Consider the following 11,821-nt stretch of genomic DNA (forward strand, 5'->3'; position numbering starts at 1 on the left):
CCGTCAAAACTACCTCGATTTTAAGTTAGATGGAGCTTTATTTGAGTTTTGGCTGACGCCCCGCAGTTTCAGCGGCCTAGTTCCCGCTCCCGTGAGAATACGGAGTCTATGACACTCACAAATAACGTGGCTTTATATTGTTATAAGAAATTTACAACCTCAAAAATTCAACTTTACCTCTTTATTTATTAGAAGATGTCTTTTTCTATCACAAGCAACACGCTAACAACTAGTTTAAAGACTGTGAGAATTATAAATAAAATCCAATTTTAATTAAATAATCCATATATTGTACACTTAATAAAACATCAATTAAAAGACACTTTTTTCTTAACATCATCAACAGCAATTTTCTTGACTTGCACGGTGAATTTTTGCACGCTAATATCGTCTTTATCGACTTGGTTTTGTATGGGCGATTGTTTAGTGTTGTTGGCGGTCAGATGGGCGATTTTCCTTCGCAGCTCCCTCACTTGGGCGGCGCTCGCCAGTTGCGCTGCGCCTCTCGATAACACTTCTAACCGTAGCTGTTCACATTCAGTTCTGCGAACATAGTAAAATGAACCTTAATCACTTGTGTTAAAGACTTACATTTTGTATTTGATCTACATACAGTGGAGTGTACAAAAGAGGTTCGTCAGAATCTTTTATAGGAGTTTTACTTCAGTCTTCTTAATTTAATAAATCTACATCTATACTAAGTGCCAGTTTCAGCGTCTGTATAGTCCGGTCAAATAAAACCAAAAAATAAGAGTAAAGTTACCTAAATAAACAACTTTTACAACTTTTTGAATCGTTATATCTCAAAAACGGTGGCTCGTAGAACAATAGTATTAATATTTTTTTTTGTAGATAATTTTATGATCTACAATTTTGTCTAAGGTATTTTTATAATAAAACTTACCGTTTTGCTGAAAATCGCGAAAAACTCGTTTTTTTTACCTTTGACCTTAAATAAATTTTCTTCCTTACAGGGGAAAGATGGGGAACTTTCAAATTTTGTTTTTAATGATATTTTAAACAATCTTACCGATATTCAGCTTGGTGAGAATTTATGTAACTTCGAATGTTTAAATTGACCGGATTAGTAAGCCGCCCCGACATTTATTAGTCCAACAAAAGAAACCCTTTAACAATATTAAAAATAACCTCAAGCGATAGCGAAAAAAAAATTTAATTTATGAAAAAATAATTCTGTTTCGTAGGTATGGAGTCATATACATTGGGTACATTATGTGGGATTTCGGTTTAAGACGATAGGAACTTCACGTGTATATATAAAAGGAAGATGTGTCGTGTCGTCGGAGGGTACAATTAGGATAGGCTTTTTTTTTTTATTCTTTGCAAGTTAGCCCTTGACTACAATCTTACCTGATGGTAAGTGATGATGCAGTCTAAGATGGAAGCGGACTAACTTGTTAGGAGGAGGATGAAAATCCACACCCCTTTCGGTTTCTACACGGCATCGTACCGGAACGCTAAATAGCTTGGCGGTACTTCTTTGCCGGTAGGGTGGTAACTAGCCACGGCTGAAGCCTCCCACCAGCCAGACCTGGACAAAATTAAGAAAATCTCAATCGGCCCAGCCGGGGTCGAACCCAGGAACCTCCGTCTTGTAAATCCACCGTGCATACCACTGCACCACGGCGGCCGTCGTCGTCGTATTCTGAAGAGAGAGGGTACTCTGTCGGTATAACATGAGGGCACTCACTTCAAGTGGTCCAGCACGCCGGGCAGCCAGCCCTGTGCCGCGGGCTCGCACAGCTTGCCGAACCAGCGCGCCAGCTCGCGCCGCTGCCTCTCGCATTGCCCCTCCAGCTGCGTTATGCGCTCCTCGTACTTCTCTGTTCAATATTATTTGTTAAACAATAATAATAACAATATGGCCTATAAATAATTATTATAGTAAAGTCGTTTAAAAACACAATTTATATAGTAATTAAATGTAAAGGAGATGGTCCAATTCAGGTCCACTCTTGTACCCTGTATCATTAAAATTTAAAAAATACAAGGATATTATTAAAATTTATTAAAGTGAATAAATGTAACTAAATAAAAAGAAATAAATAAAATTAAAACCCAAGTTTTTGAGTTATATCAAGATGGTACCCTTAAAGCAACTATGACATGACAATGGGGTTGGCAACTGTCAAATTGGCGCTAGCATAGCTTTCACCGAAACAATAATACTTTGTGAAGAATAATTGGTAAAATATTTATTTTCAAAATGCCAAAGATATGTGAAGTGCCCCAATGTAAAGAAATCGGCGCCCACCAATTTCCTGTAGGTGTAGAAATTAGAAAAAAGTGGTTAAAAGCCATAAGGCGACCTAACTTTAAGCCTGAAAATAATTCTAGGTTATGTAGACTTCACTTCCTAGAAACGGATTATCAAAATATTAGTAATTATACAGGTATATCTTGATATAATATTTAAGTACAGTCGTAAAATCCATGTCAACTCAGTAATTTTAAACACGATTTGCTTGATTGTAGGTACTGTACATCTGCATCGGTATTTGAAAAAAACTGCTGTTCCATCTGTGTTTCCTTGGACAACAAAAAGTCTATCTGAAGCAGCTAAATGTCGAGAGGAAAGGTTGTTAGCTCGTAACTCTAGAAAATCACTTTTTCAACAGACCGATACTGTTCAACCATTTAAATTTGAGGTCTTGAGACACTCTGAAAATAGTGGTAATCTTACCCAAGAATATGACATCAGCATCCCTAATATTGCCAATGAAGTATACATAGAGACGGAAGTAACAGAGGAATCCATACGTGAAACCCCAATACAACAGGCAACAGTTGGAGTACAAACAAGTGCGATCCTTAAAATATTTTCTACCGAATTATTGTTAACTGATGATGAGGCAGTCATGTTTTATACTGGCTTAGAATCATATTCTAAATTTCAACTAGTTCTGAGTACTCTTTTACCAATGGCGAATAATTTGAATTATCGTTGGAGCAAAGTTATAAGGCTTTCAGTGGAGGAACAGTTTTTAATATTGTTAATAAAGCTCAGACGCAATAAACCTGATTTTGAGCTTGCTAAAATGTTTAATGTAAGCAAAACAGTAGTATCTAATATAATAGTTACATGGGTTAATTTTATATATGATGTGTGGTCAATGATTGATATTTGGCCGCAACGTGATTTAGTGGATTATCATATGCCTCAGATTTTTAAAAATGAAAGTAGCAAAACAAGGGTAATTATTGATGCAACAGAGGTTCCTATTGCAAAGCCAAGTAATCCTATATCACAGAAAGCCACATACAGTGCATATAAAAACACAAACACTTTGAAATTTTTAATTGGATCAACACCAGGTGGCCTTCTAGTTTATTGTTCAGATGGGTATGGTGGAGCTACTAGTGACAGGCAAATGATTGAACGCAGCTCATTAATAAAGATTTGTGATGAAGGTGACAGTATTATGGCTGATAGAGGATTTAATGTACAGGACTTGTTTGCCTCTAAAAATATCACAATCAACATACCAACTTTTTTGAAAGGTTGTTCACAGTTGCCTGGTGTTGTTCTAAAGCAGGATCAGAGACTTGCCAGTCAACGGGTACATATTGAAAGGCTAATTGGTTTGACAAAAACTTATAAGATTCTACAAACACCAATAATCTCATTTTATGTTCCTATTGCCTCAAAAATATTCTTTATATGCATGATGTTATGCAATTTTAGAGAAAAAATTGTAAATAAAAACAAAAAAGCATAATTACATGTATAGTATCTGTAGTAGGTGTGTTAAATGCTTTGTTTGTTAATAATAATGAAAGAGTCATCGCATAATAATTTTAAGAACAAATTAGGCAGTTGTAATATAAAACAAAGTTAAATTTAACTGTTATGTAACAATGTTATAGAAATATGTCATTCATATTTATCTGAACTTTTATAGATAGTATAATTGTATGTCTTAAAGTACCTTAAATACTATTAAAATAAAAGACTTAAACCTTATTGACTTCTTTTCTTTATTAAATCATACTCATTATATAATAGTTGTTTTAAAATCTCAGCTTTAAAATAATTATAATAAAAATTATCCAATTTATTTAACATGTTGTTAATAAATTCATTGTCTCTTGAAACAAAAATTACAACCATTTCTTTATATGTGTACACAATTAAATTACAATATAATTTTTCAGTGCAATACAACTGGCCTTGAATTTGGTAGTAATATGGACTACTCTTTTTTATCACTAATGTTTTATTAATATTATCGTACACTAGATAGGGTACAGTAACAGGTGAAATCATTTTATTCCTACTAGTGTATGGGCATTTAATTTCTATGATGGTCTCATTACCTAGTAGACCATCAGGAGTAGCTCCTAAGTAGGGCCTTTCCTTATTTATAAACAGGCCACATGGTTCAATATTGACATCATACTTTTTTACATATTCCTTTAATGCAACTGACTCATTCAAAATGCCATGAGTTGTTGCCCTTGATTTGAAATTTCTTTCGTTTAAAATTATTTTACTAAAACCTGGCTTTGAGGAGTCTCTTAAATGGCAAACTGTGTAAAACTTGCTTGCAGTAATCCTATATTTTCTCTCTTCATGCCACAATGAAGATTCTTTTTGTCTTCTTGTATTTTTTTCAATATTATTAATAGTAAAATTGGTGACATGTAACAAATTTAACTTTTCCAGCAATTCATCTTCTGGATTTTTGGATGTATATGCATGATCCCATACAATAGCGTAAGGATTTGCTGGTTCAAACAACTGTTTGAAAGGCATTGTCGAATTTGGAAAATTTAAAATAAGGCTACGAAATTTTGTATTGTAATTTTCTTTACAAATATTTTGAACTGGGTAAGGGGTAAATTTTTTAGCTGGCTTCTTTTTTGGTAACTTATGAGCTACTAATGGAGATGCCGTAAAGGGCCCTTTAGGGACATGAAATGTCTGCAGTTGCTGTGTACATACTTGATGTAGCAATACAACCTTGTCCCTAACCATGTGTGCGATACCATGTAAAAGTACACCAAAATGCTTGCACTTTGCCTCAACACCACTTCCTGCAGGACATTCACAGTGAGATTCTTGTGGAGTTCCATTTTGGTGTAACTTCACATGGACTTCATACTGTAGAGCTTTCATGGTTTTTTTACAGACTCCTTTAATAAATGTGGTGTCACCTACATTTGAAGCTCTCGCAAGGATGAGGTATCTGGACTCATATAATGTTTTAGCTTCATCCAGTTTTTTATTAGTACTGTAAGAAGATTAAGCAAATATTAGTTCTTGGTTTTCAAGCATAAATATATTAATATCTAGGTAACTACAAAAAAATACACTACTCACAAGCAAAAGTATTGCCTTATATGCAATTCATTTAGCGGTGGCAACATAGTATTACTATTAATATCCCAATATGTGTTGGCATCAGGAACTTGCATTGAAGGATCATCGTTTTCTGGAATGGCAGTATTCCCAAAATTAAAATTTTGGTCATACAGTTCCAATCTGCAAGAAAAATATTACAAAATTAGACAACCATGAAACTTAGATAGGTACTTAAACAAAACCTTAACATACATACATTTTATACATTAACATACACTTTATTCATTTTTAAACAAATATAAGTCAAAACAGAACGCATATTTCTAACAATAACTACTTGGAATCACATATTTCTTTAATAAACTCGTAGTGAAAAGTTTTAAGGTTATACCTTTCAACAAGATCTGCTTTCTTTCCTTTAAGCGATGCACCTCGTTTTTTCAATTCCGCCTTTAGTTCACATATCCGCCATGTCGAATACGTTTGTTTTAAAGCGTCCATCGTAGTAACTTGTTGAAAAAAAAAGCTCGAAGTAAACACAGGAATTCAAAACAACTTTGACAGGTTAAAGCTATGCTAGCGCCATCTGCTAAAAGTTTTTAGCGGCCAACCCCATTGACAGCAAACGTCAAATCTATCATTGAAAACGTCATCGATTCGCCATTATTACCCGTATTAGTGTTGCATTTCTTGAAAGAATTAAAGTAAATTAGTAAGATTTGTATAATCAAAAATAGTTAAAAAAAATATTTTCTTTTATTTCCACTAGGGTACAATAACTGGGCCAGGGCTCCATACAATTTTGGACCATTTCCTTTAGCATTTTGTAAACAATTTTTTTTTAAACGATTGTCATAAATAAATAAATAAGTTAATAATAACCAATGAGCTCCCTGTCGTAGTGCGCGGCGGCGCCGGCCTGCTGCTCCCAGATGGTCTGCTTCTCGTGCAGCAACGCTTCCAGCTCAGCCTGCTTGTTGGCCAGCTCTCTGCGCAGCTGAAACACAATGCAAACTGCAAAGTTCATTTACAGGCCTGTTACTATAACTTAACACCTTCAAGGCATTTTTAGGTAAATTTAGCCCAACATAGCCATCACCAATGCTATCAATCAGGCATGGTTAGTTGACCAAGCACACAAGAAACCTTATTTACCACTAACCTACGCCCTGCAGTTTCACCCACATAGTTCCCGTTCCTGTGGCAATACAGGGATAAAATATAGCCTACAACATTCACAAATAATGTGGCTTTCTAGTGGTAAAAGAATTTTCAAAATTGCTTCAGTAGGTCTAGAGATTATCCCTTACAAAACCACAAACTTTACCTCTTTATAATAGTAAAGTATAGATAGATAGATAAAGAAAACTAGAACCAAAAATGCCTTTTCTATCTATACTAATATTATAAAGCTGAAGAGTTTGTTTGAATCCACTAATCTCAGGAATCAGAAAAAGGATTTCAGGTCTAATTTGAATAATTCTTTTAATGTTAGATAGACCAATTATCGAGGAAGGCTATGTTATCCATGTATTCCTACAGGGAACATGGGAACCATGCGGGTGAAACCGCGCGGCGTCAACTAGTTATAGTATAAATGTTAATTTGGGTTTTTTGTAAGAATACAACTCACCCTAGAGTTAGTTTGTTTCATTTGTATCAAGTTCTTGGCCATCTCCTGGCGCTTGTCCTCCACCTCAGCAAATAATGAGTTGCCTTTTGCAGCTGGAAGTTAATTCATATTTTTACTGCCACATAGCTCCTAAACTGTCATATTGCTCCAGTGGTTAACAATCATAAGGTTCTGGGTTTAAGTCCTGTGATGCTAACATGCAACCAACAAAATAATCTTAATAATATATAATAAATTGAAGAGAAATAGACAAAATTCAGCCAATGGCAGTGCAACCAGAAATACAGCTATCTCTTTAATTACATTGTGACAAAAGAGATGGGACTAGGGCAACTCTGCCGCCATTGGACAAAATTTTGTCTGTTTTCTTTTCATTTGGTCAAATGTTAGCGCCACTGGGCTGAACATATAATGAGAATAAATGGGTTTTCTTTTTTTGGGATGATGTTTGGCATTCAACATCCCTATGACCATCCCTCACTTAGAGCATTAAGTTGGTACTCCTGATCATTTTCATATTTGATCAGAGGCTTGCACATCATCAATGCAAAAATGCCTACCCCAAGGACTCTTTATGAACCTATATTGGAGAAGTTATTTTTTATCATTGTAAACATATAAAATCAAAAGGTAATAAACACTAAATGAAATCTCAAAAAACTCCTTGACATAAAAAAAACTTAATTTGGCAGCAAGGTAGTTTATAGTTAGTCAACTTACGCCAAGAACAGATTTTGCGACAGGGCCGGATTAAGGAGGTTTAAGGCAGACAAAGTCATAGGCATCCGCTATTATTTTGTATATGCTACAAAAAACCTTAAAAACCTTATTTCATACCACTGCATCTGATAGCAAAACAAACAAACACTATCACTCACAAGCCTATCAGCCCAAATTAGAGCAGCATGGTGAGTCAACACTCCAACTCTCTCTCTCTCTCTCTCTCTCTCTCTCTCCAAGACTGTTTTACTTGATGAATGATGATGTGAGAACAATTGACAATAAACAGTTACCATGTGGCTGCAAGTCTTGTGAGTCAACCTGGTGCAACATGGCCCTGGCCTCTGCCAGGTCGGCCAGGGCTGCGGACTCTCGTTCACTGGCTGCACTCAACTCCTCTCTTCTTATATCAGCAGCTGCTCGGAGCTCTGCCACCTCTGTGACCAGCTCCTCCACTTTTATCTGTAACAGTGTCAATATTAATAGTATGCGCCCAAATTCTGGTCTGTTCTGAAGTTGGAACATGCTAAATGCAGATAATATTATAAACCTGCTGAGATATGTTTTTATACCGTACAGCTATATGCTTTAGCTCCAATGCTATAGCTCCAAGTAGGGTGGCCACCTGGCAAAATCTGAAATAAAAAACTGGACAGTCCAGGCAATTTGACCTGACGTTTGGGTAAAAAGGCAGGACAGGACTTCTTGTTCTGAAACTACATAATTGAGAATTTCGTGTACATCAGTACTACATTACATACATCAATCTGACAAACATTTTTCATGTAAAATTGCATATATAAGATTATATAATTTTTGTTTATACACACTCATCATTCGCTTGTTTGCTAAATGTAAAGCCTAACCAAAGCTGGACAAGCTGGACACCACTTATTTCGGCTGGACACTGAATACAAAAGCCTAACTACGTCCAGCTTTATCCGGACACCTGGCAACACTAGCTTGAAGTTAATCATCAATTTTTTAATAGCTAACACTCTGTACTTGATGTATCTACTATCTAGTACTGTCTTAATTGATGAAGAGATTTGAGTCTCAAACCTACTATGTCATTCTAAGGCAGGTCAGGATGTTAAGGTCTCTATAAATCTGCATCATGTCACTTGGAAAAAAAATGACTTTTTGTTATACCTGCCACGAAACGAGTTCAGCGCGCGCCTCATCCAGTGCAACCTTCGCACCAGCTGCCTCCGTTGTGACAGACGACAACGCCGCACGAAGTTCATCAAACTCTGCAGTATCTCGCACTGGAGAGTCCCTCGCAACCACCAGTTGTTCCTCCCTTAACCGTCTATTTTCCACTTCTAAAACCTTAATCTCTTTTGCATGTTGTTCTACTAGGTCAGTCCGCTCCTGCCGTAAAGCTGAAATGTCTTCTTGGAGTCCGTTTATACGAGAATTCAGCTCATTCCTTCGAATTAGTTCATCTGCTTGACAACTTTCTAACTCTGCATTGAGGTGGCTCTGTACATCCAAAGCTGTTTGGTAGCTCCGCCTCGTGTCGTGGAGCTCCTGTTTAATTGCGTCGTAGTTACTCGATAAGTTTTCATATTGTTTACGGAGCAAATAATACTTCTCATTGATTTCACCGCCCGTTAGATCTTCCGCCTCGGTTATATTGGTTTTGTTGCTAATTGTTGAGTAATCCATGATTAGGTAAAGTAAAATACGATTTTAAGAATAAATATAGGTAACGTATTTAAATTAACTTATTTGATAATATTTAAACATATTTTGTAAAACTAAAACATTCAAAAATTTTAAAAACTGAATTCGAAAAAGCCGTTTAAAAACAGATACCTAAACAAAAACAATAACCATACAATAACTAAAGACCTTCATTTGTCGTCTGTGCTAAAGACACAGACAAGAGAAGACTAAAAGACGGCACAGATAAAAAAATGGGGGTTGACAAGTTTAACACTTGTCAACCCCCATTTTTTTATCTGTGCCGTCTTTTAGTCTTCTCTTGTGTGTGTGACGTTATCAGCAATGGTTCCTCGCTTTGTATGGAAACAATTAGAAAATAATTTATAATAATCATATTGACGTTGTGCTGTTCCAAAATACAAATAAATTGGACTATATAAAATCCTTAAAAATGAAAAAAATATAAAAGCTTTCTTAAATAGCTATACCCGTCTTAAAAATTCGAGCCCGCATATGAATTTGAGGTTATGTGAAAGGATTATGGAAAAACCAATAAATACACAAGTAATCTAAGCAACTTCCTTTAAGTTTATTGGTAAATAACATTTGGTATGCAGTACTAAATGTTTGAATTCTTTTTATTAACAATTAATGTCATTTTCTAGTGCATGTAGGTAATTGTTTTTGTAATATTTTGGTTACTTGTTTTTGGAGTGTAAATCCGATACACATTTCTGAAGAAAAATGCTACACTATTACTTTTTTTCATAGGGTATGTATCTACTATTTGAACAGCCGTCGAAAACTTATCAGAAACTAAAACCTGTAACTTCATGAATAAAAACTCTTTTGGTACACATCAACTTCGTAATTTGAAGATATTTTACCATTTTAAGCAGATTACTATGTTTCACATGACTTTATTATACTTTCCCAAGAACTTATAATTAAAATGGACCTTCACCAGTGAATTAGTCTATACTTAAACACTAAAATATTATAGGGCTATTACTTTCAGTTTGCATAATATGATTACAATAAGTAGTGCACAAGCTAAATATTAATTAGTTTCCAACATTCTCATGGTATATACTTATTTGTTATAATAAAATATCGCTGTAAGAGAGTTGTTTCTTGGTCTTAATTACTATAAAGACCAAGAACCAGTCAGGCCAGGCACTGATGTTACTAATAAAGTTTAAGGAAAATAATAAAATATACCAATTTTTTATTTTAAAATATGCAACATTTTTTATATAATAGTAAATTCAAATGTAATAATGACGGAATATGTTTTGCTACTAAGTTGTGAGGCTTGCTGCATTTGAACTTGTCATACCATCTGATAGTGATTGTAAAATAGTTTAACATAATGGCCTTATGCCCGCAAGCCTGCATTGGAGCAGCGTGGTGGGTCTAAGCTCCATATCCTCTCACCTATACAGAGATCTGGCCCTGTAGTAACCCGTTAAATAGACTATCGTTGTTGAATTAAAATAGGCCAAAAATGTTACCTATAGTTAAATTGTTTATGACGAAGAGTTTCTTAAAACTTATAGGCTATTAGTAATTAGGTATATAAATAGTAAATTTGTAATAATATAACGTATGATTGGATGTAAAAATTGTCAATCATTAATATAAACAGTGTTTTATATTATATTTTGTCATGAATTCTCATTACCATTATATATTATCTAAGGTCAAAAATGTGAAGTGACACTCTATTCAAGCTTTTTTTAAAGGTATAACAAATCAAAGATTTCAATATTTCAAAGATTAATCCATTGAAAAATTGTTTTAAAATTCACTACATCTTTTAAAATTCCCGCTATAAAACGCCACAGATCAAAGTATAAAAAGCACCAATCGCGGTGGCGCCATCTGCTATTAGCTTTCACCGGCTAACCTCAATCACCTTAGATCATTAAAATGAATGGACCTGTTTCGCACCCAAATTCACCAACAAAAAAGTCTGTCGTTTTTTGAGGAGGACGAGGTAAACTCACGCATCGAAAACATTTAACACCATTAAGTATATTCTGTGCCCATACACTACACACAACTATATAATTGACTCGCAATAATTAATTACACGCGTAATTTTTTATAGAATGTTCGATTACTTATTCGATTTTTTGCTGTTCCGTCAAAAGAATCGATTCTTTTTAGAAATCGTTTTTATTACAAATTTGATTAAATTATGGCAGAAATACTTACAAATGAAACGTTACTCCATCTTTTACTAAACTACAAGTTTTTGCCGTTTCTTATGCCATTCAACTACAGAAACCGGCATTTTTAGGGAGCTCTTTACACGACGAAAACAATTACAACAATGAAACATCGATTGTATAGTAACAGTTTTTATAAGCGCGTTAGATCATTGATTCTTGATCTTTGACAGAGGGGTAACGGTTTACGAGGCAGGTCCTTTCTTTTTAATGGTCTAAGCCAATCACGACCCACAG

General features: G+C 34.9%; 3 protein-coding genes across 3 annotated transcripts; 1 reads left to right on the forward strand and 2 right to left on the reverse strand.

Annotated features, from left to right (window-relative positions):
• Window positions 1-267: 267 nt before the first annotated feature.
• Window positions 268-9,498, reverse strand: LOC112045775 (protein Spindly). Its single transcript, XM_024082098.2, has 6 exons — window positions 8,832-9,498; window positions 7,973-8,141; window positions 6,960-7,051; window positions 6,209-6,323; window positions 1,712-1,844; window positions 268-543 (listed from the first exon to the last, which is right to left on the reverse strand). The coding sequence occupies exons 1-6, from the start codon at window positions 9,348-9,350 to the stop codon at window positions 309-311; spliced, it is 1,263 nt and encodes a 420-aa protein (XP_023937866.2). The 5' UTR covers window positions 9,351-9,498; the 3' UTR covers window positions 268-308.
• LOC128198242 (uncharacterized) lies at window positions 2,140-3,985 on the forward strand. The gene is made up of 2 exons (XM_052882528.1): window positions 2,140-2,414; window positions 2,497-3,985. The coding sequence occupies exons 1-2, from the start codon at window positions 2,228-2,230 to the stop codon at window positions 3,738-3,740; spliced, it is 1,431 nt and encodes a 476-aa protein (XP_052738488.1). The 5' UTR covers window positions 2,140-2,227; the 3' UTR covers window positions 3,741-3,985.
• Window positions 3,981-5,940, reverse strand: LOC112057163 (uncharacterized). The gene is made up of 3 exons (XM_024097654.2): window positions 5,718-5,940; window positions 5,345-5,506; window positions 3,981-5,255 (listed from the first exon to the last, which is right to left on the reverse strand). Exons 1-3 carry the CDS (start codon window positions 5,825-5,827, stop codon window positions 3,983-3,985), a joined length of 1,545 nt encoding a protein of 514 aa, XP_023953422.2. The 5' UTR covers window positions 5,828-5,940; the 3' UTR covers window positions 3,981-3,982.
• Window positions 9,499-11,821: the final 2,323 nt, after the last annotated feature.

The sequence above is a fragment of the Bicyclus anynana genome, chromosome 7, assembly GCF_947172395.1.
Source record: "Bicyclus anynana chromosome 7, ilBicAnyn1.1, whole genome shotgun sequence".
Classification (NCBI taxonomy): domain Eukaryota; kingdom Metazoa; phylum Arthropoda; class Insecta; order Lepidoptera; family Nymphalidae; genus Bicyclus; species Bicyclus anynana.

What these genes read in the sequence shown, in the direction of transcription:
- LOC128198242 (XM_052882528.1), top strand. Translation starts at nt 2,228, where the DNA reads ATGCCAAAGATATGTGAAGTGCCCCAATGTAAAGAAATCGGCGCCCAC. An exon ending in AAATATTAGTAATTATACAG is followed by an intron (nt 2,415 to 2,496) that starts GTATATCTTGAT and finishes GCTTGATTGTAG; the next exon opens with GTACTGTACATCTGCATCGG.
- LOC112057163 (XM_024097654.2), bottom strand. Translation starts at nt 5,827, where the DNA reads ATGGACGCTTTAAAACAAACGTATTCGACATGGCGGATATGTGAACTA. An exon ending in AAAGCAGATCTTGTTGAAAG is followed by an intron (nt 5,507 to 5,717) that starts GTATAACCTTAA and finishes TTTTTCTTGCAG; the next exon opens with ATTGGAACTGTATGACCAAA. An exon ending in ATAAGGCAATACTTTTGCTT is followed by an intron (nt 5,256 to 5,344) that starts GTGAGTAGTGTA and finishes ATCTTCTTACAG; the next exon opens with TACTAATAAAAAACTGGATG.
- LOC112045775 (XM_024082098.2), bottom strand. Translation starts at nt 9,350, where the DNA reads ATGGATTACTCAACAATTAGCAACAAAACCAATATAACCGAGGCGGAA. An exon ending in TGAAACAAACTAACTCTAGG is followed by an intron (nt 6,324 to 6,959) that starts GTGAGTTGTATT and finishes ATTGTGTTTCAG; the next exon opens with CTGCGCAGAGAGCTGGCCAA. An exon ending in CTACGACAGGGAGCTCATTG is followed by an intron (nt 1,845 to 6,208) that starts GTTATTATTAAC and finishes AATATTGAACAG; the next exon opens with AGAAGTACGAGGAGCGCATA.